Source organism: Schistocerca gregaria, chromosome 5 (assembly GCF_023897955.1).
Source record: "Schistocerca gregaria isolate iqSchGreg1 chromosome 5, iqSchGreg1.2, whole genome shotgun sequence".
NCBI lineage: Eukaryota > Metazoa > Arthropoda > Insecta > Orthoptera > Acrididae > Schistocerca > Schistocerca gregaria.
The window spans coordinates 200,554,842-200,580,232 of NC_064924.1; the positions used below are offsets into that span (position 1 = coordinate 200,554,842).

The following is a 25,391-nucleotide window of genomic DNA, read 5'->3' on the forward strand; positions in this document are numbered from 1 at the left end:
AGACTGTGAGCAGAATACTTTAACGCGTACTCCACCGCTCTCGGTTGGGAGAGAAAATTACTTTTCATTATTCTTCGCACTTCTTAGATTGCATGTAAGGCGTCCACTTCATGCGATTGTCCAATATCATTCCGAGAAATCGTGCATGAGATTTTATCTGGAAACGATTACCGATTTCTCATCAGAAATCTACAGCCCAATGGTTAGACAGCAATTCATCGATGTGTTCCATAGTAGCGGGTAATTCCGTTTGGGCGTAAAGATACGACTTTTCAGTTGAATAAAACACATACGTACATCGTCTACATACTGCGAAATTTTTGTGGTGAGAGTGATTGTTCATTCTAAATGAAGAGTATTTGAGACGGTGCTTGAAAGAAACACCCTGGGGTAGGCCCTGGGAGAAAGGAACGGCCGCGGCACGTTTCCCTTGAATTTGACATAGATCGTTTGTTGAACGACCATAATACTTGTACCATACATCAGTCTCGAAAAAATACTGTAATTCCTCATCTTGTTCATGACAATCGGTATCTGCACTTGAGCATAAGCGCTCTTACCGTCAAGAAAAGCGGCAATGATTGATGTTTCCGTTGAAAAGTTCACAGACTTTTCTTATTCCCTTCGCCTTTGGCAAATCAATATTGACTCCAGAGATTTAAATTAGTATTTTCAAGCTATAGTGGTTCATTTCCTTTGTAATGTCTCCCTAAAACACAAATAACACAGGCCGACAATGGAAAAACTTTTTTGCTGAAAATACCTTATTCTTATTTTTTAGGGTGTGAAATCCAAATATCATACTTAAAAAACAGTATCACCATTTCTTCATATTTTATAGTTAAATTTATTAAATTAAGCGATTTTTAAGGAATTTAACAGCTTTTATATAGTTAAAATACTTTAAAAAGGAGGTGTAATAACTTGTAGATCACGTTGGTAACACTGCTGAGAAACGTTTTCGGGCAAAAAAGTCGTTTCTATTTTTGTATTAACACATGGTGTTTTGTTTACTGTCAACCTAACCTCACTTTCCCATTTCCTGTACTCGAGCTCGCTATAAGTCTAATAGTGATTGTAAAAACTTTGCTGACAGTTTTTGTTACATTTGTGGTGAAACTGTGATTAAAATACACCAACGAAACATTACAGAGTTTGTGAAAAAGGTTTATTTATCACACTTTGGACCGAAACTTAATGATCAAGATAAATCTTGGGTGCCACATAAGGTATGTCATCGGTGCTTTGAAGATCTGAGAAAAGGGTCCAAAAAGGAGAAAAGAGTCTTTACATTTGCTGTTCTTATGATATGAGAGAGCCAAGAAATCATTAGGATGATTGCTACTTCTGCAGTGTTGATATTACTGGTCCTAATTCGAAAAACAAGAAGGTAATAAGCTACCCCAACCTTCCATCCGCCATCCAACCAGTAGGGTATGGTGTAGATTTGCCAGTTCCTGAACCACCAGATGATTTAAATTCTATCCCAAGAGAAGTATTCTCTGATGTACAATCTGATTTATATGAATCAGATGATGATGAATTCCATTGTAATAAAGTAAGTCTAGAGCCCAAATTGTTTACTCGGACTGAGCTTAATGATTTGGTTAAGGATCTGGGCTCAACAAAAGAAAAAGCAGAATTGCTTGGCTCTAGATTAAAAGAAAAGAACTTAATGGCAGTTGGAACCAGCATATAGGTGTATAGAAAGAGAGAGCAGCAATTTTCCAAGTTTTTTTCAACAAGGAGGTGATTTAGTGTACTCTCAGACAGTCCCAGTCTGATGAATGAGTTTGGTATTCATACAAAACTAGTTTAAAGGCTGTTTTGTTACGTAATTGTAACATGTAAACATCTACACGTGTTTGATATTCTGTACATATGAAAGAAAGCTATGAAAATCTAGAAACAGTGCTAAATAAAATGGGCTATTCTGCTCATGGTTGGATGATTCGTGGCCATCTAAAAGTAACATGCAAGCTCCTAGGTCAGCATGGTGGCTTAACTAAATTTCCATGTTCCTTGTGTGAATGGGACCATAGGGATCAACACTGGTACAAAAAGAACTGGCCTGTGAGGGAGGCTTTAAACCTGGTGAGAAGAATATTCTACGCAAAAACCTTGTAGGTCCAAAAAACATACTCCTACCACCTCCACATATAACGCTAGGCCTAATGAAACACTTCGTAAAGGCTTTGCCTGAAGATGGACCGTGTTCTAAGTATCTCTGCCAAAAGTTTCCACACCTTTCAGAAGCTAAACTAAAAGAAGGCGTCTTTGTCGGACCTGACATTAGAAAATTGATGTTTGATGTTATCTTTGAATCCACAATGACTTTAAATGAGTAAGAAGCATGGGTGTCATTCAAACAAGTCGTTACAAAATTCTTAGGACATAAGAAAGACCCAGAATATGTCTCTATTATAGCTACAATGTTAAAGAAGTTTAAAACTTAAGGATGTTTAATGAGCTTAAAGTTCACTTTTTCGACAGTCACCTTGATCACTTCTCTCACAATATGGGAGATGTTAGTGGGGAGCAAGGAGAGCATTTTCACCAGGACATTAAAGTGATGGAAAAACGCTACCAACCATCAAAGTAAAAAAAAGTTTAAAAAAATTTTTTTTCGTTGGCTTGAGTAATTCATATAAGACCGTGTATAAAGAGAAAAATCGGTACAAACAAGCCACTGTGTGGTACGGAATTGTACTACAAGATTATAGCCATAGAAGCTACTAATGCATATCATTTTTTTTAATTATAACTTTTGGAACGCACGTCTCTTTCTTCATTTCTGGAAGAATCTTCCTTTTTTCTTTAGGCGCTGGCCTGTGAGGATGTAAGTGCAGCACCGGGAACTTTATGTTAATAATAACAGTTCCTCAGTTCAATTGTGCTTAACGAAATGTATTTAAAGATCGTTTACGTTATTAAATGAACGGTAAGTATTCGACATATTTAAAGTTATCGTTTAAATAAAAATTTTGGGCCAGGTCGTTTATTGATTAAAACGATCGTGCAGCAGTTGCACACTACCATTAAGTATTTTCATATTTGCCACAAAGAATCTGCTGCCATACAAAACGAAGTCCGATTATATTTAAATCAGCATTTCTTTGCATAAGAATTGCAATACAATACGTATTCAGATGCTTCTAAGCAATGACAGGAGCCAATGTTACAGATTTGAGTGATTCGAATAAGAGTTTGTGATGGGAAAACGTTATATATTTGTATTAATTTCAGTCCCATCAATTTTGAAGTGTGAATACTCGATACGACGACTTGTAGATACGGCAGTTTTATATTAATTTTATCCTTTGCACTCGAGTACTTTAAAAATAAATTCTAAGGTTACTATAAAATGCGGGCGGGAAGGTACGGCTTTCTTCCAGGATACATATTAGAAACAATTGAAATTTTAATATCTGGCTTTCGTTTCTATGTTCAGATACATAAAACACGATGGAGAAATTAACAATGCCTGAACGAGAAGAAAATGAAGAGCATTATTTTTAAAAATCCTGTAAAGATAAAGCAAAAACTCTAAAGAAAATATCAAATTATGAAAAAAATTAGTTTATAAAAATTGCATCGCTACAACAGATGTAAGGTCATTATTGTTCGACCTCATTTGGTTATGTAAGATGACTCTTACAGTAGATGGTTAATGACCTGCTATTTATAATGTTTGAACATTTTAAATGTATTAATTACGTTGCACGTAAGAGTCACGTTGGCAGTACTGTTGATTTTGCATGGCTCGAAGCTAAGACGACCCATCAGTGTTAGCTTTTTTGTGACGTAGCACATTCAAATTTGCAAATTTCTTTTATTAGTTCTTATAACTCGTCATATTTTTTAGTATTAGTACCAGGGAAATACCGTAGGTGCAACCACAATGGAGGGGTATCTGTTGAGAGGCCAGACAAACGTGTGGTTCCTGATTAGGGGCAGCACCCTTTTCAGTAGTTGCAGGGGCAACAGTCTGGATGATTGACTGATCTGGCCTTGTAACACTAACCAAAATGGTCTTGCTGTTCTGGTACTGCGAACGGCTCAAACCAAGGGGAAACTACAGCCGTAATTTTTCCGAGGGCATGCAGCTTTACTGTATGATTACATGATGATGGCGTCCTATTGGGTAAAATATTCCGGAGGTGAAATAGTCCCCCATTCGGATCTTCGGGCGGGGACTACTCAAAAGGACGTTGTTATCAGGAGAGAGAAAACTGGCGTTCGACGGATCGGAGCGTGAAATGTCAGAACCCTTAATGGAGCGGATAGATTAGAAAATTTAAAAAGGGAAATTGATAGGTTAAAGTTAGATATAGTGGGAATAAGTGACGTTCGGTGGCAGAAGGAACAAGACTTTTGGCCAGGTTATAAATACAAAATCAAATAAGAGCAATGCAGTATTAGGTTTAATAATGAATAAAAAATAGCAGTGTGGGTAAGCTACTACAAATAGCATAGTGAACGCATTATTGTGGCCAAGATAGACACGATGCCCACACCTACCACAGTAGTACAAGTTTATATGACAACTAGCTCTACAGATGACGAAGAAACTGATGAAATGTATAATTAGATAAAACAAATTATTCAGGTAGTGAAGGGAGACGAAGATGCAATAGTCATGGGTAGATGGAACTCAAGAGTAGGAAAAGGGAGAGAAGGAAATATAGTAGGTGAATATGGATTGGGGGTAAGAAATGAAAGAGGAAGCCGACTGGAAGAATTTCGCGCAGAGCATAACTTAATCATAGCTAACACTTGGTTTAAGAATCATGAAAGAAGGTTCTATACATGGAAGAACCCTGGAGACACTAAAAGGTATCAGATAGATTATATAATGGTAACCCAAAGACTTAGGAACCAGGTTTTAAATTGTAAGACATTTCCAGGGGCAGATGTAGACTCTGCCCACAATCTATTGGTTATAAACTGTGGATTAAAACTGTAGAAACTGCTAAAAGATGGAATTTAAGGAGATGGGACCTGGATAAACTGAAAGAGCCAGAGGTTTTACATTGTTTCAGGGAGAGCATAAGGGAACAATTGACAGGAATTGGGGAAAGAAATACAGTCGAAGAAGAATGGGTAGATTTGAGGGATGAAGTAGTGAAGGCAGCTTGTAGAAACCCTTGGGTAACAGAATAAATACTGAATTTAATTGATGAAAGGAGAAAATATAAAAATGCAGTAAATGGAGCAGGCAAAAAGGAATACAAACGTTTCAAAAATGATATCGACAGGCAGTGCAAAATGGCTAAGCAGGGATGGCTAGAGGACAAATGTAAAGATGTAGAGGCTTATCTGACTAGGGGTAAGATAGATACAGCCTACAGGAAAATTAAAGAGACCTTTGGAGAAAGGTGAACTACTTGCATGAATATCAAGAGCTTTCATGGGGGCCAAGTTCTAAGCAAAGAAGGGAAAGGAGAAAGGTGGAAGGAGTATATAGAAGGGTCTATACGAGGGCAATGTACTTGAGGACAACATAATGGAAATGAAAGAGGATGTAGGTGAAAATGAAATGGGAGATATGATACTGTGTGAAGAGTTTGACAGAGCACAGAGTAGACAACATTCCATTGGAACTACTGACAGTCTTGGGAGAGCCAGTCCTGACAAAACTCTACCATCTGGTGAGCAAGAGTTATGAGACAGGCGAAATACCCACAGACTTGAAGAAGAATATAATAATTACAATCCCAAAGAAAGCAGGTGTTGACAGACGTGAAAATTACCGAACTATCAGTTTAATAAGTCACAGCTGCAAAATACTAACACGAATTCTTTACAGACGAATGGAAAAACTGATAGAAGCTGACCTCGGGGGAGATCAGTCTGGATTCCGTAGAAATGTTGGAACACGTGATGCAATGCTGACCCTACGACTTATCTTAGAAGAAAGATTAAGGAAAGGCAAACCTACGTTTCTAGCTTTTGAGAATGTTGACTGGAATACTCTCTTTCAAATTGTGAAAATGGCTGGGGTAAAATACTGGGAGCGAAAGGCTATTTACAATTTGTACAGAAACCAGATGGCAGTTATAAGAGTCGAAGGACATGAAAGGGAAGCAGTGGTTGGGAAGGGAGTGAGACAGGGTTGTAGCCTATCCCCAATGTTATTCAATCTGTATATTGAACAAGCAATGAAAGAAACAAAAGAAAAGTTCAGAGTAGGTATTAAAATCCATGGAGAAGAAATAAGAACTTTGAGGTTCGCCGATGACTTCGTAATTCTGTCAGAGGCAGCAAAGGACTTGGAAGAGCAGTTGAACGAAATGGACAGTGTCTTGAAAGGAGGATATAAGATGAACATCAACAAAAGCAAAACGAGGATAATGAAATGTAGTCGAATTAAGTCGGGTGATGCTGAGGGAATTAGATCAGGAAATGAGACACTTAAAGTGGCAAAGGAGTTTTGCTATTTGGGGAGCAAAATAACTGATGATGTTCGAAGTAGAAAGGATATAATATGTATACTGGCAATGGCAAGGAATATGTTTCTGAAGAAGAAAAATTTGTTAACATCGAGTATAAATTTAAATGTCAGGATGTCATTTCTGAAAGTATTTGTATGGAGTGTAGCCATGTATGGAAGAGAAACGTGGACGATAAATAGTTTGGACAAGACGAGAATAGAAGCTTTGAAAATGTGGTGCTACCGGAAAATGCTGCAGATTAGATGGGTAGATCACATAACTATTGAGGAAGTATTAAATAGAGTTGGGGAGAAGAGGAGCTTGTGGCACAACTTGACTAGAAGAAGGGATCGGTTGGTAGGACGTGTTCTGAGACATCGAGGGATCTCTAATTTAGTATTGGAGGCAGCGTGAAGGGTAAAAGTCGTAGAGGGAGCCCAAGAGATGACTACACTAAGCAGATTCAGAAGGATGTAGGCTGCAGTAGGTACTGGGAGATAAAGAAGCTTGCACAGGATAGAGTAGCATGGAGAGCTGCATCAAATCAGTCTCAGGACTGAATACCACAACAACAATAACAACCAGGTAAGTGAAAGTATTTTAATTTAAATATTAATTATATTCTATGGCATGGTAACATTTCGACTACTTATAAGAACGCATCATGAGGATAGTAATGAGATGGAATCCTAAATCGACATACTTACAATTGAGACCACAGGCCCCACGTCAATGGAAACTGAAACAGAAGCTACTCAGGTGTTTATTTCCCGTGTTTAGTTTATTTGAAATACTTTTAAAAGTGTGAAAAGTACTTCGTCACTTGTTTGTGTTGTTCAGTATTTCAAATAGGTCGTGAGGATTAGCACTGCAGCGAGCCTATAATTTTGTCAGATTATTTCGGAATATAAGATCAATATACACAGTTGAACACAACAGATAAATTTAATATCCTTCCTGCAGCCGTATGGTCTAAAAAAACAGAGAATGAGGCATGATATGACCAATATATGTCACGTACTCAGATATTAAATATCTGTTCCTAAGCGCCTCGATTGTTTGCAGCCAGACTTGATGCATGTGTTACTTAGTGTGTGGAAAAAAATACATTCTCCTCTGATTTATGATGAGACATTTCTCAAAATTTTTTGAGAGAGAAAAATTTATTGTCACGGAGAGACTTCAAAATAAAGAAAATAATATGCTCAGCGTAGCCGGTTTCCTTGGTCGGTGATTAATGGGGTGACGCAAGACAGTGTAAAGAAATAAAGGTCCGAATCGGCAATGCTGGCGTGCATAAAATGCATGTACTAAATCGTTATCATAAAACAATAATGAAGGCATGTTCTTTGCTTGATCATGCAAATGTGCATAAAGGCCACTATAATGGCAGCCAGTCAATTGCATCACCGTATCAACACTTCCGCGTCGTCTCGTCTTACAAATTCTGAAACAAACAAAAAATGAATTAGAGCAAGGAATTCAAAAATTTTAGTAAACATTAGTATTCCGTTTTAATGTCATATTTTCATATCGTCATAATATGGCATGTTGTCATAATATATACAAGCATGAGAAAATATTGCACTTCGTTACTACATAATGTGTCTACATCGAGACAGAAGAGGAGAGAGTGAGTGACTGCGAAGGAGACAAAATTGCTCAATAAAGAAATTAACTTCATTTGTCCCAAGACCACAACGTAGCGTTATCCACCTATGGAATCATCGATTTTACGATAAGGTGTATTACAGAGCCTCCTTGAATGACATAGGTCATAGCCTAACTTGGCGACAGCATTCAACATGTAGTCAGATGGTTGCAATTGGCTGCCTGTAATACACAAACTGGATTCCAACTAACACATATTTTCACTAACAATTCACAAGTCTATTTCACAAACCATGTTATACAGTTTCATTTTACATATTTGTAAAGTTAGAGATATCAAATGGTAATTTTTATTTTATTTACATTGTTATTGTCTTTTGCTCACTTTAAAGCTGCATTGCCTTTTTCGTTTCTGTATGTCGTTCTCAATAAATAGTAATTTCATTGGTAACAAGTAAGGGTTTATCTAAAGAATAAGGGCTGTAGTTTTAGATGTCTCACTGATTCTGCATCGAAGATATTATGTGCGTAGACGTAGAACAGTTATCAGCATACAGATCACATGTGACGGGTGATGATACAGGGTGACGAGTAGCACCAATCCAGGAAATAGGAACCAAGCATGAAGTCCGGATTGTAGGATGACCAGGATGTCATGGAGGTAGTTTCAGGCGTTCAGCAAGTTGAGAAATCATGGTACAGTTACACAACAGAATCAGTGATACCTCAGCACAACGCACGAAGGTCGTGCTGAAAGAAAAACTGTAGACACAAAAATAAAGAATTGTTGTATTCGATATAAAGTTTAGAGATTTAGTATTAAGATGGCTTTTGTCTTTATTTTCGAGATGCGTTAAGTTTTCTGACAAGGGAAAGGACCTTTCTTAATATTTATTTTTTTATACTGTTTACCATTCAGCACACTTAACCAAACTGAGCTGTGCGGGTTAGGTAGGCGCCACGGGGGTAAACTATAACCTCACGTGATACCGTCATCGGTAGCGGTGGCCGAAGCATACCATGGGAACTCAGCTCGAGTTATTAACAATGTAACTCGGGTAGACTTGGAATACCCTCAACCCGAGTTAACACAGATTGGTAGCTTGAGTTCACCCTACTCTATGAAGAGTGTAGCTGCAGAGTGCGTAACGTGTTCCCGACTGATAAATGCAAGATGATGAGACTACGAAAAGTCCACTGGCACTCATCATCTTACATCAGATCATACTTCAGATATACTTAACTGCTCACCGTATACTGTTCAGGTCAGCAAAACGTTTGCTCTTTCTTTGAGTGTCCGCAAAATACTTCGTTCATAGGTAGCAACGTACACGAAACACTCCACCCTGAGTTTACTTTCACGAACACATTACGGCAGGTACACCACTCGCAAAATGGTTTCCCATAGTTTATCACTTTAGTTTCCGTATTTTACTTTCACTCTGCAGCTTGTCATAATTTTTACATGGCATAATAATAGTTCAGAGTGTTGTCCCTTTGGATCTCGGCCAGAAACAAATTTACTTATTTTGCATGGTCTGCTTGGAAACATTAACTGTTTTCGTTTGCATTTCGCGATAGGGCATATCCTACAATATGACGCAGGCAATATCTGCACACGGCAGAGCAAGAAGAACCGAAAATATGTTTAGGTCATACGTGAGCAGGTCAGAGTATCACTGGACTGTATACACATAATTAACTTTACCGAAACTCTCATCCACTAGATACTACGAAAGGCTGTCAAAATATTGCAATGGAACACGCAGGATGGAATAATGATAGTATTACGAAAAGGATAAATGCTTTTCACAATATGGTGAGATGCTGAGTCGCAGATAGGCACAACAAAAAGACTGTCAGCAGGTAAGCTATTGGCATGTGGTGAGTTTGTTGTTGTGGCCTTCAGTCCAGAGACTGGTTTGATGCAGCTCTCCATGCTACTCTATCCTGTGCAAGCTTCTTCAAGTAGCTACCGCACCCTTCATTCTTCTGAATGTGCTTAGTGTATTCATCTCTTGGTCTCCCTCTACGATTTTTACCCTGCACGCTGCCCTCCAATACTAAACTGGTGATCCCTTAATGCCGCAGAACATGTTCTACCAACCGATCCCTTCTAGTCAAGTTGTGCCACAAATTTCTCTTCTCCCCAATTCTATTCAGCACCTCTTCATTAGTTACGTGATCTACAAATCTAATCTTCAGCATTCTTCTGTAGCACCACATTTTGAAAGCTTTTATTATCTTCTTGTCTAAATTTAATTGGTGGCGAGTAACAATTATAATTTTCATAATATTGTCTCTATCAAAATAATTATTTAATGAATTATTTTGATAGATACAATATTATGAAGCTTAGATGTATGAATACCATAAAAACAAAATACCAGCATTCGAAATACTGTTACAATGTAATATGTTTACATACAGAAAATCTCTTCGGCGTTCTCCATAAAAGTTCATGTAACATGTAGTCATGAGCATATAGCAGTTTAGTCGGCGTTATGGTGCATAGAGCAAACTTAAAAACTAGTATGTGCAATTAAATTCATCTTACTCTTCAACATAAAATCCTAGTAGGTACTAAGAACAGTATAGTTGATGCCTCTTTTGCTTTTATCATGGAGAAAAGTAGTCGAGTATTATTCAAATAAACTATTTTTTCAAAGTATACATTGGTTATATCATGGAAACAATAAATAATTTTCACGGAAAAATCTTACTTAAGGCCACTGGTAATTTCCTGATAATGCAAATAAACAATTAAATTGAGTCTGCTATCTTAGTTCATGACTTTTCACGATAAAGAAAATAATGGAAAAAGAGAATGGATGTTTAGACATCGGATTACTCTTTAGTTTTTTCACACAAGTAATACTTCAATCGAGTATCCTCAGTGTACCACCATTAATGGCTTTTCATGGAATGTAGTTACATGTAAAAAAACTTGGATCTGACAAAACATTTCATTATCGACCTGCAGTAAACAGATATATGTCAGGATGATTCTCAGCTTGAAAACTTGGTTGCTACGTATGTAAACATGTATTCAGATGCTGAAGGGCATATAAACCTTTGATTTTCTCTAATCTTGGAAAGGTAAAAGATAATTGTCAGGGTTAGGTATGCTAATGATTTTGAATGGACTGGTGTAAAACAACTCCCACTTGCTACTGCGTTCATGCATAGTATCGACAGATACTAAACGCATTGGTTACGTTGGTAGTACTGCGTGCAGTACAGTGTTACAGCATTTGTTTGTTGGCTTACCCTTCTGGCACACGAGGCAGGTTTTTAGAAACTGCTTAGTGTACATGCACACGATTGTAACATAACTGTATAAATTCAGTTTCGTCAAGTATTTAGTAACACTACTGTGATCCCAAACGCAGTCAGTAATCCGAATTAAAGATTCTCTATACGTACTAAAGATACATACACACCAATTATTACTGTTGACGTTGCTTCGGTAAAACAATGCGACATTGTGAATCTCGTAATGTTGCTGAATTGTCTTAGATGGGTTGTCTGATAGAAGTGTTTACGTTATGCGACCTAGGAACTGAATCATGCACTGTTGCTATGTCATTATACATGTCTAAATAGCACTGCCCATAGCGAATGTCTTTCAGCGAGAGTATTCAGTGGTCTATGATTTGTGTAGTGATATCAAAAAGTTCAGTTACTCATTCTGGAAGATGCGACAAAGCGTCAGCGACGACATTATTCTTAGTCTGTGTATGGACTGTCTGAAAATCATATTCTGAAGAAATTCTATCCATCTAGCAATTCTACGATGCAAGAACTGAAATTTTAGCAGAAAGCTAAGTGTCTAGTTATCACCGTACACCTTGATATGTTTACGATAAATGCATGATTAAATATCTCAAAAGCCCAAGTGAAAATTAGAGCTTCAAGTTCGGTAGCCGAATATCCTCTTTCACATGAAGACGACGTCTTACTTCCAAATATTGATCATGTCAACTTCGGCTTTACGGTTTCTCTCTCATATCTGAAACGGAATCTCGGATCCCCGTAAAGGATGCGTCAGTGGCAATACAATCACTTAATCTCATCTCAGGGTGACGTAGGATATGGGAATTGACAAGTGCATCTGTAATATCATCAAAGTCTGTTTGAGGTCTGTCTGACCAAACCCAACCTGTGTTCGTCTGTAGTAATTTTGTCAGAATCAGGTACTATATCTGTTGGGGAAGTAACAAGATCTAGAAACTTAATTTCCTCTCTGCTAAACATCGACTTCTGTAGATTATCTATCACTCCACTCTGCGACCATCTGCACAAAATTCTGTGTAATACATACAGGTGTTCTTTCCATTTGGCAGCAGCATTTAAAATCTTACTGACATGTAACGTTACGTTGTCTACCATATCAGGTCTGAGCACAGTTTCTAACCCTGTAATAAATGCACCACAACTCACATTTAGACCGAAAGCCGAGAAACACAAAACAGGTAGCTCTTGCCAGCGTTAACAAAAGCCGCGTGTTACCTAGACTCTGCTGTTGGATGGGATCTGCCAGTAGGACCATGTCAGGTCGAGTCTAGATAAGGAGTGTGCACCGAGAAACTTTTGTAAGTACTCCTCCGAATTCTCAGGTTATGTACATACTGTTACTGCAATTTTAATAACTGAAAGTGCATCTAGCACCAGATGTACGTCTCCATGAGGCTTCATTACAGATAATAAAGGACTATAATACTGAGAGTGTGAAGGCTCAATAATATTCCATGGTAATGACTTCTTAATGTCATGTCCTACTGCCACAAGTTTCGCCCAGGGGATGGAGATGACCTTCTACAGAAAATTATATGGTGTTATGTCCACATGACAGAGATAAGTGTTTATCAATCCACTGTTTTCATCGAACACATGTAAATGTGTCATTAACAATTTTTTAAATTTTTATTGTTTTTGGTCACCAAGATGTGGTTAATTTAAGTACATCATCAACGACACTAGCGTTGCCCGCACAGTTCTTACTGCACCAAATACACGTATCGTCAAGAGGGGCACACTTAGCCTTTAAAAATCTTAACGTACCTCCGTGGTGGTATTTATCAGGTTAGGTTGACTTGAACATGTTCACTCTCGATGCACGTTTATCGTTTCATCCTTGTTGCTTAAAAACTCAATACCTCCCAAACAGTTGTAAAATTCTTCACAATTATGAACGGGCATTGTCATTTGCTAGGCTGCGACCTTGCACCAGATATGTTGGTACTTTGGTTACTTCCTTAATTCTAGTAAGTAATTTTTATGACATGACATTCGCAAAGGCATCAGTATCCAGGATAATCGTAGTAAAGGTTGTTCCTATGGTAGCGTTTATAGATGCTTGCATCATTTGATTCTGATCTGTATGCTGATCATTGCATAGTTCTTGTTTAATATCATTATCTTCATTATAGCGCAACATTTTCACTTGACCACCCTGCCCCCATCTTGTGATATGATCAAGATCGGAGAGCTTAATGGGGTCGAATCCAGTTTGTCGAACCTTCAACATGAACAGCGGGTAGAGGGTCATTCGTGACCTCTATGATAAGCACAGAATGGCCTTGACAGGGCTTGCCGTATCAGGCAGTCCGGCTGCTACCTGGCTATGCTGTGTGTAAATACTATTTTCAGTTCTCTGGGTCTGGTTTCCATGGTGTGCGCGCGGCCGGCTCGGCAGCGGGCGTATTGTTATATCCGTTATTGTTGTTCCTAATGGCCTTCACATCTTCGTGTATAGGTTCAGCTGAATCTAGAAACGACATAAAGCGTTTGTATTGCCTTACTGTAAATGTGTTACCTTCTCACGAATATCTAATAGTAATTTTGCCTTCGCAATTTTCAGCACATCTTTGTGCGAGACTGGCTCATTCCCGACCTAGGTGACGGTAACACCTCTTTGGAAGATTTAATGAATACAATCGTGTGTAGACTTTTCTTTTCTGTGATATAAGGCCTGAATTAGCTGTGTTTGAGAAGACTGTCTTCAAACAAAACATTGTGCTACATAGAGGTTGCTGGTATTTCGTGAGGTAAATGTTTCGGTAACAAGCCACTAGAAGCCACAGCATTACCGTGCGGTTTCGGTAAAACATTGCGATTAGTACTTTCATTGAGAATTTGGTGTGCAGTCCGTGCTGTGCTTTGAAATAAACCATTGACTGCAGATATTTCTTGTTGCATGCTACAAATCTGCGTAGTCATCTGGCCACGCCATTCCAGTAAATTTTTATCGAAAGGTTGTCTGAGCTATTCAAGTCCCACAATTGTTACATTCGGCGGTATTGACCGTTTCATTCACAGCTCGTTCGAATTCGGAATTCAGTTTATCCCCTGTCTCCATTTCTTTTTCTGTCAGCCATTTCATTGATCTTTCAACCGTTTTTCCACTTTGGACCCCTGCTTTTCGACAGGAGTATTCACTTTATTTTCTGATTATTTTACGATACCACGTATTTATTTCTGATCTTTTTTCAAACCTGATATGACTACTAGACTATCACAATAAGCTGTTTACAACTGTAGTAGGTCACTTTCCAAACGATTGCACTGCAGTGAAAAGTTATTTAAATTAGCAGTTGAAGTTACTAATTCATAGAAATGTCTTTTTTGTCCTGTTTGAAAATTTCTAAGACTTTACGTACCTTTTAGTAATAAATCTGAAAATCCTCATATAACTTTTCTTGTTCAGTCAAAAAGTCTTGTTGTTTAGCTGACAATTCATTAAGTTTTTTCATTAATAGCATAACTGGATCAATATGTGGGTTCTTAGTTTGCAATTCAGATTCACGAGAAGCACTGTCCATTGGAACGTCTGGTTCACGTGGAAAATCCTCAGTTTCAAAGCCTGCACCTAGTGTTTCATTGTCTGCGTAAACATTGTCTTCACACAGGAAATTTTCAAGTAAAATATCTACCTCCGTTCCATAAATGACTCTGATTCGGGATCGGAAACAAGAGAGTTTTATACATCCAATGATGTCAACTTCGCTTTGTTCAGCGTTCATTTCAACATCATTGTTATCGCAAGAAGCCAATTTGTTCAGTTTTCTTATTTTCACCTTAACAAACATATTTAAGAAAATAATGTAGAAAAATTTTGTAGAAGACCAAGATTTGAAGAGGTATCTACAGAATTAAGCTGGGAATTAATAGTAACTGCCTCAATTACATATGAATTTGGACATTCGCCATTATACACAAGTTAAGCAAACATAGGCCATATTGTGACACATCATTATACATACATAAAGGCAAATATACATTAATCAAACACTGGTGGACGATTACTGTTAAGCGTAGCAAGCTTTATCCTCCAGTTCCTACAATTAATATCATAGGCAGTGGAGGAGAAAGCTTGCTACGCCTAATGTCGCTACCTGAAACAGCGATGTTGCTGCGTCGTCTTCCACAATGGCTTTCTCATGTAAGGTTACTGCGTCCAATTTTTCTCGTGCATTATCTTTTTATTCAGTTTCAGAATAACAATGCCTTGATCCCACAGCGGTGAGGCTCAATTCCAGGAAACATAAAGAAAATAATTAGAATTTACACTTAATGTCTAGGTCTCGCCATTTATAATAAAGTTTCTCCACTGACTTATAATAGAAGATTACGCTATGTTTATTACTTAATTATAACGAGGTGACTTAGGTATAAAGAAAATAAATTGATCGGCGTATCTGGTTTCCGTGGTCAATAATTAATATAGATATCAGTAATAATGCTTTGATAAAAATGCATTCAATAAATGGTAATCGGACTTTGTAAATTATGAAAAGACAATGAAGGGAGGTTCCATGACTGATCATGCAAATTTGCATATAGGCGGCTATAATGGCGGCCGATCAATTACATCACCATATCAAGAATTCAAAGTCGTCTGGTCTTACAAATCCTAAAAGAAATAAAAAATGAGTTAGAATAAGGAAAATAAAAGTGTTAGTAAATATTAGTATTCCCTTTGAAGGCATATAGTGTCATAAAATGTACAAGCACGAGAAAATACCGTACCTCCTCGTTACATCACGTTTCCACAACGATACAGAAGACAAGAGTGTGAGTGAGTGAGTGCGAAGGAGACAAAATCCCCTACCAAAGAAATTTATGTCTTTTGTGTCAAAGCTTACAACGTAGCGTTGTTCCATATTTGGAATGATGGACAGTGCAATTAATTTTGAAAAAAAGGGATATAACACAATGTCTCATTGAGGTGGGGTTGGGTGTGATAAAAGATTGGTAGACAGAGAAGGCAGGTTGGAGGAGATGTACCGACAGAAAGGAGAGGGAGAAGGTGAATTGAGGAATAAAGATAGAGGAGATGGACAGAGAGAGAGGAGAGGAGGGAACAGGCAAAGGGAGAGGTGAGGAGGAGATGCAAAGGATAGGGTTAGTTGGGAGGAGATGGACAGAGAGAGGGGAGGAGGAAACAGGCAAAGGGAGATGTGAGGAGGAGATGCACAGGGTAGGGTTAGTTAGGAGGAGATGGACAATGAGAGGGGTCAAGGAAACAGGCAAAGGGAAAGGTGAGGAAGAGATGCACAGGATAGTATTAGTTGGGAGGAGATGGACAGAGAGAGGGGAGAAGGAAACAGGCATGGGAGAGGTGAAGAGGAAATGCACAGGATAGGGTTAGTTGGGAGGAGATGGACAGAGAGAGGGGAGGAGGGAACAGGCAAAGGGAGAGGTGAGGAGGAGATGCACAGGATAGGGTTAGTTGGAAGGAGATGGATTGAGAGAGGGGAGGAGGAAACAGGCATGGGAGAGGTGAGGAGGAAATGCGCAGGATGGGGTTAGTTGGGAAGAGATGGAAAGAGAGAAGGTGAAGGAGAAAATGGGCAGAGAGAGGAAGGAGAGGAGTAAATGGATAGAGACAGTGGGGATGGATAGAAAGAGAGTTGAGGCAGTGGTTGATAGAGGAGAGGGGGAAGAGTAGATGAAGAGGGAGAGTGGGAGGAGGAGGTGATTGTTGGGATAGGGGAGGAGGAGATGGGCAGAGAAAAGGGAGGAGGGGATGGACTAATAGAGGAATGGAATAAAGAAGTACCCGGACAATGCTGGAATTCTGAGCTAATAATATTGTATGTATCATTAACATGTATGTTTATGTATGTTACACAACTATTCCTAAACCACGGGACTGATTTCAAGTAATTTTGGTACACAAATCAACTACAATCTGGAAATAAGCACTGTGTGAGTAAGAGCAACCTACATTTAGTGGGGAAAAGTGTGGGGACACACAAAGTTGTGGACCACGTGCAATCTAAATTTCTATATATATGACTCATTATTTGAATTACTTGTCTAAAAATACTGTGTCTGCTGATACACTCCTACCTACTACACTCACGGTCCAGTGTGGGGCTGAGAAGGCATGATGTGTAAAAGTATTCGATAACGACAGATATTAGTATCGTTGACATAGTTTCTGAAGTCCCTAGTTTTATTGGAGACATGCCTTATAACACCTCCCTCGTAGATGGGTGCGTTTTTGTGGCAGAGAGGTGTCGAGGAGTAAGGAGGGGTCTGCTAGATGGGGACACATCGGGCCATCTCTGTAAAGCCTGAAGTAATTCCTCCCAAAATGGACACACATCTCTCATGGTGCCTGGAAATAAAAAAAAGAATACCTGTGTCATTAAGATGCCCTTAGCGTCCATGTGGCTGAAAATGAGTGCTACGTAAAAGCACAACTCGAGGACGCCTAGAGCAATTTTAAGCAAATTTGGTATACAGACGAGTCATTTTATGTGTAAATGTACTGCGGGAGTGAGATAATCGTACTTGCCACAGAGATTGTTATTGGGATGATACATACAAATGTTCTAAAACGAACTGTCGGTTCCTATTTCCTGTATTTAATCGACTTTGAATACTTTAAAAGTATGAAGTGCAACTTGTCTTTGTTTGTGTTGCTCCTTGTGTCGAGCAGGCTGAGGGAATGAGCACTGTAACGAACCAATAATTTCGTCGATGTGTTTCGGAACTAAGAATCTGGACGACACGGCTGAATACCACAGATAAATTCAACAACCTCTGTGGAGTCTTATGGTGTAAAACAGCGGTGAATGAATGTACGCAGTATATGTGACACAGGCGTACGTGGGCAAAGACGCGGGCGTAAAGCTAGTAGAAAATTGAATGCATTTATGCAAGAATTCCGCTACGGAAAATAATTCGCACTCTATCGTTCATCACTTACTACTTATTCCAGAAACACTGCCAATTTAGTGCCATTGTGTGCAAACAAGGGTTTGAATGGTAATCATACTGTCTATGAATTGCAAAATCACGCGATTTCCCAGTGTAGTTGATACATGCTGAAACGACCTAGTGCGCTTCAAAGCAAAATAATCTTCCTGTTTACTGCAAAGGGTGCACTGTAATGTGACTAAAACGTTCTTCGCTATAACATTTGTTCCAGTGGTGTTAGTGAGTGGTGTTAGTGTGACTATGCGTGTGTGGTGTTAGGAATGTAGCAGAAAGCTATTTATTACCCAATCACGATATTATCACACTTAGCTCCCGTGGTAGTTATCGGAAAGACGCGATGACGTCATAGTAAACAAGTACAGTGGTGATGAAGGAAAACGCATAGCGTTGCGAATACTTACAGATCAGTTGTGAAGTGGTTCAGCGTGTCCTCGCGAAATGTCGGAAGCTCATGTTCTGGTGGCTAGCGTTGCTGGTTCTGGATCACGGGGTCCTGTGTTCGATTCCCGGCCGGATCAGAGACTGGGTATTTGTGTTGTCCTCATCATTCGTGAAAATGGGGAGACTCCTCTGTAAAGACAGAGAATTTATACTGGCGTTGATAACCGTGCAGCTGGGGGCCCCACAAGCCGAATATCATCATCATCAACATCCTCGCGAAATACAGATAAAAGCGCAGTGGGCTTGATGCAGAACCGTGAGTACACCTGGGAATGGAAACAGAGGAAGATGTCGCGGAAGTGGGCACGTTCAGGTGAAAAAGGGTATATACTCAGACTTACAGAATTGCGCCACGAAGAAAAAAGGCGGTCTAAGTTAGTGATGCCTCTACCGAAAAAAAATCTTGTGGGTGGCAAAAACTGTTGGAAGTCAGAAATAAGAGTAGAATACATTTTGCAGACTTTAAGAAAGGCGAAGAAACAGGGAAAAGAGTTAAAACTCCTAAAAAAGAAAGGCATTCGACAAAAGTAGTTTCTATAAATGAGTTCTATAAAGCAAAGAATAAAATCCCAAGTTTGAGAAAGCTGAGCAGAGTTGCAAGGGGGAATAGAAACATTTCGAAAAAATTTGGAAGGGATGGGAATTAATTTCAAACAACGTAGGAAATAACAGAAATATCCTAACTGAACATCCCGACTTTGTGGCAAAGAATGAGGAATGCTTGACGACAATCGGAAATAATGGAAAGGTGCAAATACACAAGTGGTATTCACGGATGAAAGGGGGGTGTATACTCCTTGTACCATGAAAAACTGCTTGCAGAATGAGAAAGTTCTTGATGTATTTATTATTAGCAGTGTAGGCCAAAGAGTACTTGTTGTCCACGCTGGCCGAGGAACAGGATTCCTAGAGGGAGCACATTTAATTGTGATTTTACATCACATCGAGATGTTATGAATGAGGAAGTATATCACAAGTGGTTAGAAGAGAAATTTATTCCTAATATCCCAGTTGATAGTATTGTTATTTTTCATAACGCATTTGTATCATACAGTCCACACAAATAAAGCCCCCACAACTGCAACTCGCTAAAAGGGTAACGTAATTACTCATTCATAACAAAATCTGCCCTAAACCATGCTTAACAAGAAATGAGTTTTTGCAAATTCTACGTTATAATAAACCTTATGAAGATGCCGTTTTGAATATGTTGTCCCAACGCTCCCACCATACTACGGTACTGTGTTTTGAACACCATAGAGTTAATATAGAATAAAATTAAATGAAAAATTGCAGAAAAAATTTATTCCATTACTTTAACTACCCAAAAAATATAACCATAGTGTCTTTATGTAAGATTATCCACAATGATTGGTTGAAAGCTTGCAAACAAGTACAGTGAATTTAAAATGGATATTGGCGCAGAGATGGCATAATAAAAGCAATAGAGAACATAATAATCAATACTGGTCAGGAGAGTGAAGATGAATATGCAGCACACGACGACGTGAGTGTCTGGTAAAGAAATGCAGCAGATAAAGAATTTGGCGTCTACCGCTTCTGTGATATACCATCCCCTTCATAACGCTAGTCACCAAGCTTAGTGCAGTTTCGATTGCTTAGTTGTAATTCTACCGTTCTTCCTTCCCTCGGCAAACTCGATGACGCGCTGGCCGACCGAAGCAGCAAGGGGAAGAAAGTTATGTGTCACAATATTCTTAATACACTAGAAATGTTGATGTAAAAAAGTTTTAATACGTTAGACAACAGAGATACGTCTACAACGGCAGTAAAAATGTGAGTAATTGTAAGTTACTCATAAGATGCCTCTTTATTTTACAGTATGGTAAACTACATGTTAGTTCTAAAACGACATCTTGCAAAAGTCCGCAGAAACAACAGAAGTGTCACATATCGTACTTTGTAAGCACAATTTTGAGAGCGGTTGGCCTCAATAGTTTCTAAGATATCAACTCTGGAAAATCCGGAGGAACGGTAGAATTGTCTCGCACTGGACTTTGCACAAGCAATTACGGCCTGTTGAACTCGTGACGCAGCACTCTAGCGCGGAGTAACAGTTCAGGGAACTCGCAGTGCCTCAGCACCAAGGCTGGGCCCAGGAGCTTCTTTAAAAAGCGCCGCCGTCCACGCTTTCCGCACACTGCACAGCCTTTCTGATCCAGCCAGATGCAACTCCCCACTATGTCCCGTTTCACGTTCTTTGTCCTCGCCGCCTTGCTGGCGCTGTCCGCCGCGGAGAACCGCCTGCTCTCGCAGCTGGACAACATCAACGTGGACGAGGTTCTGGCAGACCCGGCCAGGGTGGACGCCGCCGTCACCTGCTTCCTCAGCGACACCGACCAGGACTGCAACGTCCGCTCCAAACTCGTTAAAAGTGAGTCTCTCTCCTCCAAACTAGAAACAATAGTGGTTTTGCTGTTGAAACAGAAGCTCTTTGGTGAATAATTCAGGTATGTCCGGTTATGTTTCCTTCATAACCTTGTACGATACAACAAACCAACGCTTTCATCGTAAATTGTAAAGCTGCCGCAACTGCGCAACAAAATCATAAGACGAACTTGTAACGTTGTATCCAAATTATCTAATATTTACTGAAACTGTTCGCAAATGCATAAATATAGGTATTAAACCTTGGTAAATCTTTAATCTGTTCCTGATAAGGCAATAAAATATTTAATTGCAATGAAATTTGTGAAGAATTTCCTGTCAACATACGAAGAAGTTAATCCCATTTTTACTTACAAAAGTGGACCGTGTTAAAGCTTCCTTACACTACTCCGAAAGATGGTTGGACGATGACATCGTTCACTACTGGTGCTAAATTCCTTTCTTCCTTCCGTGTACTGACTCATAAAGTCACTTAAGGGGGGTAGGACGTAAAACGGGACGACTTGGAGCAGGAGAGACACCACAGGACATTTTTAACTACCACTGCCTATAATTTTAAAATAAATTCATAAAAATTTGTCAGAATTACCAAACATGATTCAGGATTTACACTTATAGTGGTGGAAGTTCAAAAATATAAGAAAATAATCTATTTTTTACATTTGTATTTCACCTTTTTTCACTTACCAATGGCTGTATTTGTTGCTATAGGTACACTTCTCTTCATAAGTAAGGTTCATCGATTAATGTTGCACTGCATACAAACTATACTTACAGGCGTATGAAACTCTAGAATTTTCCAAATATATTAAAAACTGTGCTAAAAATTGAGATAATTAACTATAATATTTGAGTTTTTTATAAACATAAAGTTTAACAGCACATTCATTTTTTCATAAATTAAATAATTTCTAGAGTTTCATACACCTGTAAGTATGGTTTGTATGCTGTGCAAAATTCATCGAAGAATCTCTCTTACTTATGAAGAAACGTGTACCTATAGCAACAAACGCAGCCATTAGAAGTGAAAAAATGATGAACTTTCATATTAAAAAAAAAGTTTTCTTGCTATGGCCGGTCTAAATTTTATACCACACTCTGGCAATCGTCAGTTAAGTTGCTGCCCAAATAGCAAAGTTCAGCTACTACTTTTATTGTGTCGTTTCCTAATCTATTTGTCTCAGATTTGTCTGGTTTAATCCGACTGCATTCCATTATCCGTGTTTTACTTTTGTTTTTATTAATCTAACAATGTCTTTTGAAGGCAGTATCTATTTCGTTCGAATGCTCCTCCAAGTCCGTTTTCGCCTCTGCCAGAATTTCGTTATCGGCAAACTTACGAGTTTTTATTTCATCTACATGAACTTTAGCTCCTTTTCTAAATTTCTTCTTGGTATTGTTTGCTCAAAGGATAGGTAGAATAATATCAGGGATATGGTACAGATTTCCCTCAAACCCATTTTTCATGTCTTATAACTCTTATGACTGCAGAGTGTACAAGTTATAAAGAAATTTTTGCTCACTGTATTTTATCTCTGCTACCTTCAAAGTTTCGAAGATAGTCCAGTAAATTTTGTTAAAGGATTTCTGTAAATAGCACTAACAGTTAAACTTTACTATCAAACATCTATTACCTGTTTTGTTATTGCACTAAGAGTAAATTTATCATTTAATATCCTGCCGAAATTATGAAGTTGAGTAGGAAGAGTTATACATATGATTTAATGTATGTTTATTGGTAACAGGCCTGATTGCGGAGATGGTGAAAACCAACTGCGGCGAGTGTTCAGAAGGGCAGAAGGCGGGTGTCGCCAAATTTCTGGGGTTCATCTCGAAGAATAAGCCAGAAGAGATGAAGCAGCTGCTCGCCAAATACGACCCCAACGGCGAGGCTCTCGCCAAGTACGGCGACAGCTGGAGGCAGAAGGGCATCAGCATGTGATGAAGACGTCTCTCACCCACATCGTAGGAGAGAAGAATCATTACTCTTTACTTTCTGTGAATCGTTGTACGTTAAATAAAACAAAATTCTACATTATGTCTGTAGACCCTTTCTGCTGTAACCATACCTGTGGCCAATAAATTCAAGAGCAGTGTTTGGTAAACTTTCAGTACATTGCTCTACAAGTTGATTAACTGTACTACATTCAGTCACACCTTTAAACCCGTAATTGCTGAGTATAAGGTATACCTGTTACTAGTTTACCTAAGAAAAGAGCAGTTATTGTCTCTGCATGCCTCTGCCGATTAAAAATGTCCTAACAGTGACATTCGTATTTGTGTATTGAACTTTCACCATCATAATCGCCACGGGGAAAACCAACCTACACACCAAGAAAATTACGTTTGACAGCAATCATCACAAAACAAACCTCAGCTTTAGAAATTCGCGATTAATGAGAGTAGAGACACTCGCATATGGGAGGATGTCGGCTCAAATTCCCATCCGACCATCGAGATATGTCTCCAGGTGTTTCCCTGAATCTCTTACGACAAGTGCCCAAATTGTTCGTTTGAAAAGGACACGGTGATGTCTCTTCCTTTCCTTCAACACTTCGAACTTGAGCTCAGTCTCTAATGCTGTTGTAGTCGACGGATTGCTAAACTCTAATCTTTTTCCGTTTCGTTTCACCATTCTCTTAAAGGGTTTATGTATCAGTTTTCAACATCTCAAACGCTTCGATTGTCTCCTTTTATGGTTTTCCCACAGCCCACTTTCAGAGAAACCGAAAAACACAGAAACTCTGCAAATCATGCAGATACACGCCTCGATGGACTAAAATGGCGGCGACCACTTGCTATAAGCGGCAAATCCGAGGTCGAGTCCCAGCCAGGTGCTAATTTCATGTGTCGTTAATAAAAGGTAGAGCCGACGGGAAACTGTTTCAGCAACTTGCGAACCAATTTCGTAATAAAATAGCTGTGAACTGTCAGCCACTGTCTTTCCCTTCAGACATGTGTGCAAGTCTGAAGGACACTGTAATTGTATTATATACAGGTGTTATAAACACAGACTATGTGCAAATGAAAAAATAAAAATGCAAATGGTGCTGGTATTTTATTGAAAATCAATGTTACAGTTGTGAAACTGGGATCAGGGTGCTCAGTATGGTGGACAAGAGATTAATTTGAAACCTCCTCTGGGACTCGTCGAGTTGGAATTCTTTCTACCTTAGGGACTTCGTCAAGCTGAGTGCTAATCTAGTGTTTGGGATCTTCATCAAATAGGATTAAAAAAAAGTTTGTAGCATTTTCTTTGTTTTCCTTTGTTGTTATTTCACGCCCTTCGCCTCCTATGGGAGGAGGTGACCTGTCAACAGTGCAATTCTCCACTCTTCAGCCAAAAATTTGCAAAGAGAAATATAAACAAAATTTGTTGTGGTATTTAATTTTAAATTAAAAATTATAGATGGACAGTTAAGAAAACGGAAAATATGTATGTTTTAGAAACAAATACTAAGAAGCTGAAGCTATAGTGATAAAAAACTGAAGCACTGCAGTTTCACTTAAAAACCTGAAGGACCTTCACTAGGGTGAGAGGTGGTACATATTGAGAGGCATGTTGCTTTATATTTTACCTATAGATACAGTCAGCACGAGAATGTGATGGAAATCCTCTGTGAACATTGATACATGGAATAAAATTAATTTTCGTAAAATGCTGTTCAGGATGTTTAATATAGTATCCCACTACTGCAGCTGTACTCCAGAGTACGACGATATCCTTATGTCACACACACTACTACCGCTTCCCACTGTAGCGACTACAGAGGCCGCGGCGAACAAATTAGGTGAGAATCCTTTCTTTTCCCATGGTAAGTGGCGTGTGTTAGTGACCTGCCTAGATGGTGTCACGCTACAACACAAAAGAAGAGATCAGAATATCAAATCCTTGCGTGCTATTTTTTCACCTTGGACATCGTTTTTACGGACTGTGGCAGCAGTAGCTGATACTGTGAATGCAGAAACAGCAAATTAGAGAGAGTCCGATATATTACAGAGACTGTAGAGCGACTTGTTGACGAGCGTAGCACAATGGGAGAAAGTTCCTCCAACAGCATTAGCACCCATTGTTCCTATGCCAGCATTTTCAGTATCTGCATTTCACGGATCTAATAAATCACTGGAAACTTGGGATATGTATTTTTAATGGTTTCTCCTGTGTTCCTCATACTCATTTTCCTTATACTTCGTTGTTCTTTTCTGGTAGTCACATTTACTTGCTGGTTCGAAAATTATGACCACTCGTACAACCAAATAGCT

General features: G+C 38.9%; 1 protein-coding gene across 2 annotated transcripts in view; it reads left to right on the forward strand.

Moving 5' to 3' along the window:
* LOC126272341 (ejaculatory bulb-specific protein 3-like) overlaps positions 1-23,260 on the forward strand; it is a 30,774-nt gene extending 7,514 nt beyond the window's left edge. Inside the window, exons 1-2 of one of the 2 annotated variants that reach the window (XM_049975134.1) lie at positions 20,850-21,114; positions 22,874-23,260. In XM_049975134.1, coding sequence (XP_049831091.1) covers positions 20,907-21,114; positions 22,874-23,070 — 405 coding nt within the window. In that variant the 5' untranslated portion in view covers positions 20,850-20,906 and the 3' untranslated portion in view covers positions 23,071-23,260. Of the gene's footprint in view, positions 1-20,849; positions 21,115-22,873 lie in introns of those variants that run through there. The other variant, XM_049975135.1, reaches the window with a different exon arrangement.
* Positions 23,261-25,391: the final 2,131 nt, after the last annotated feature.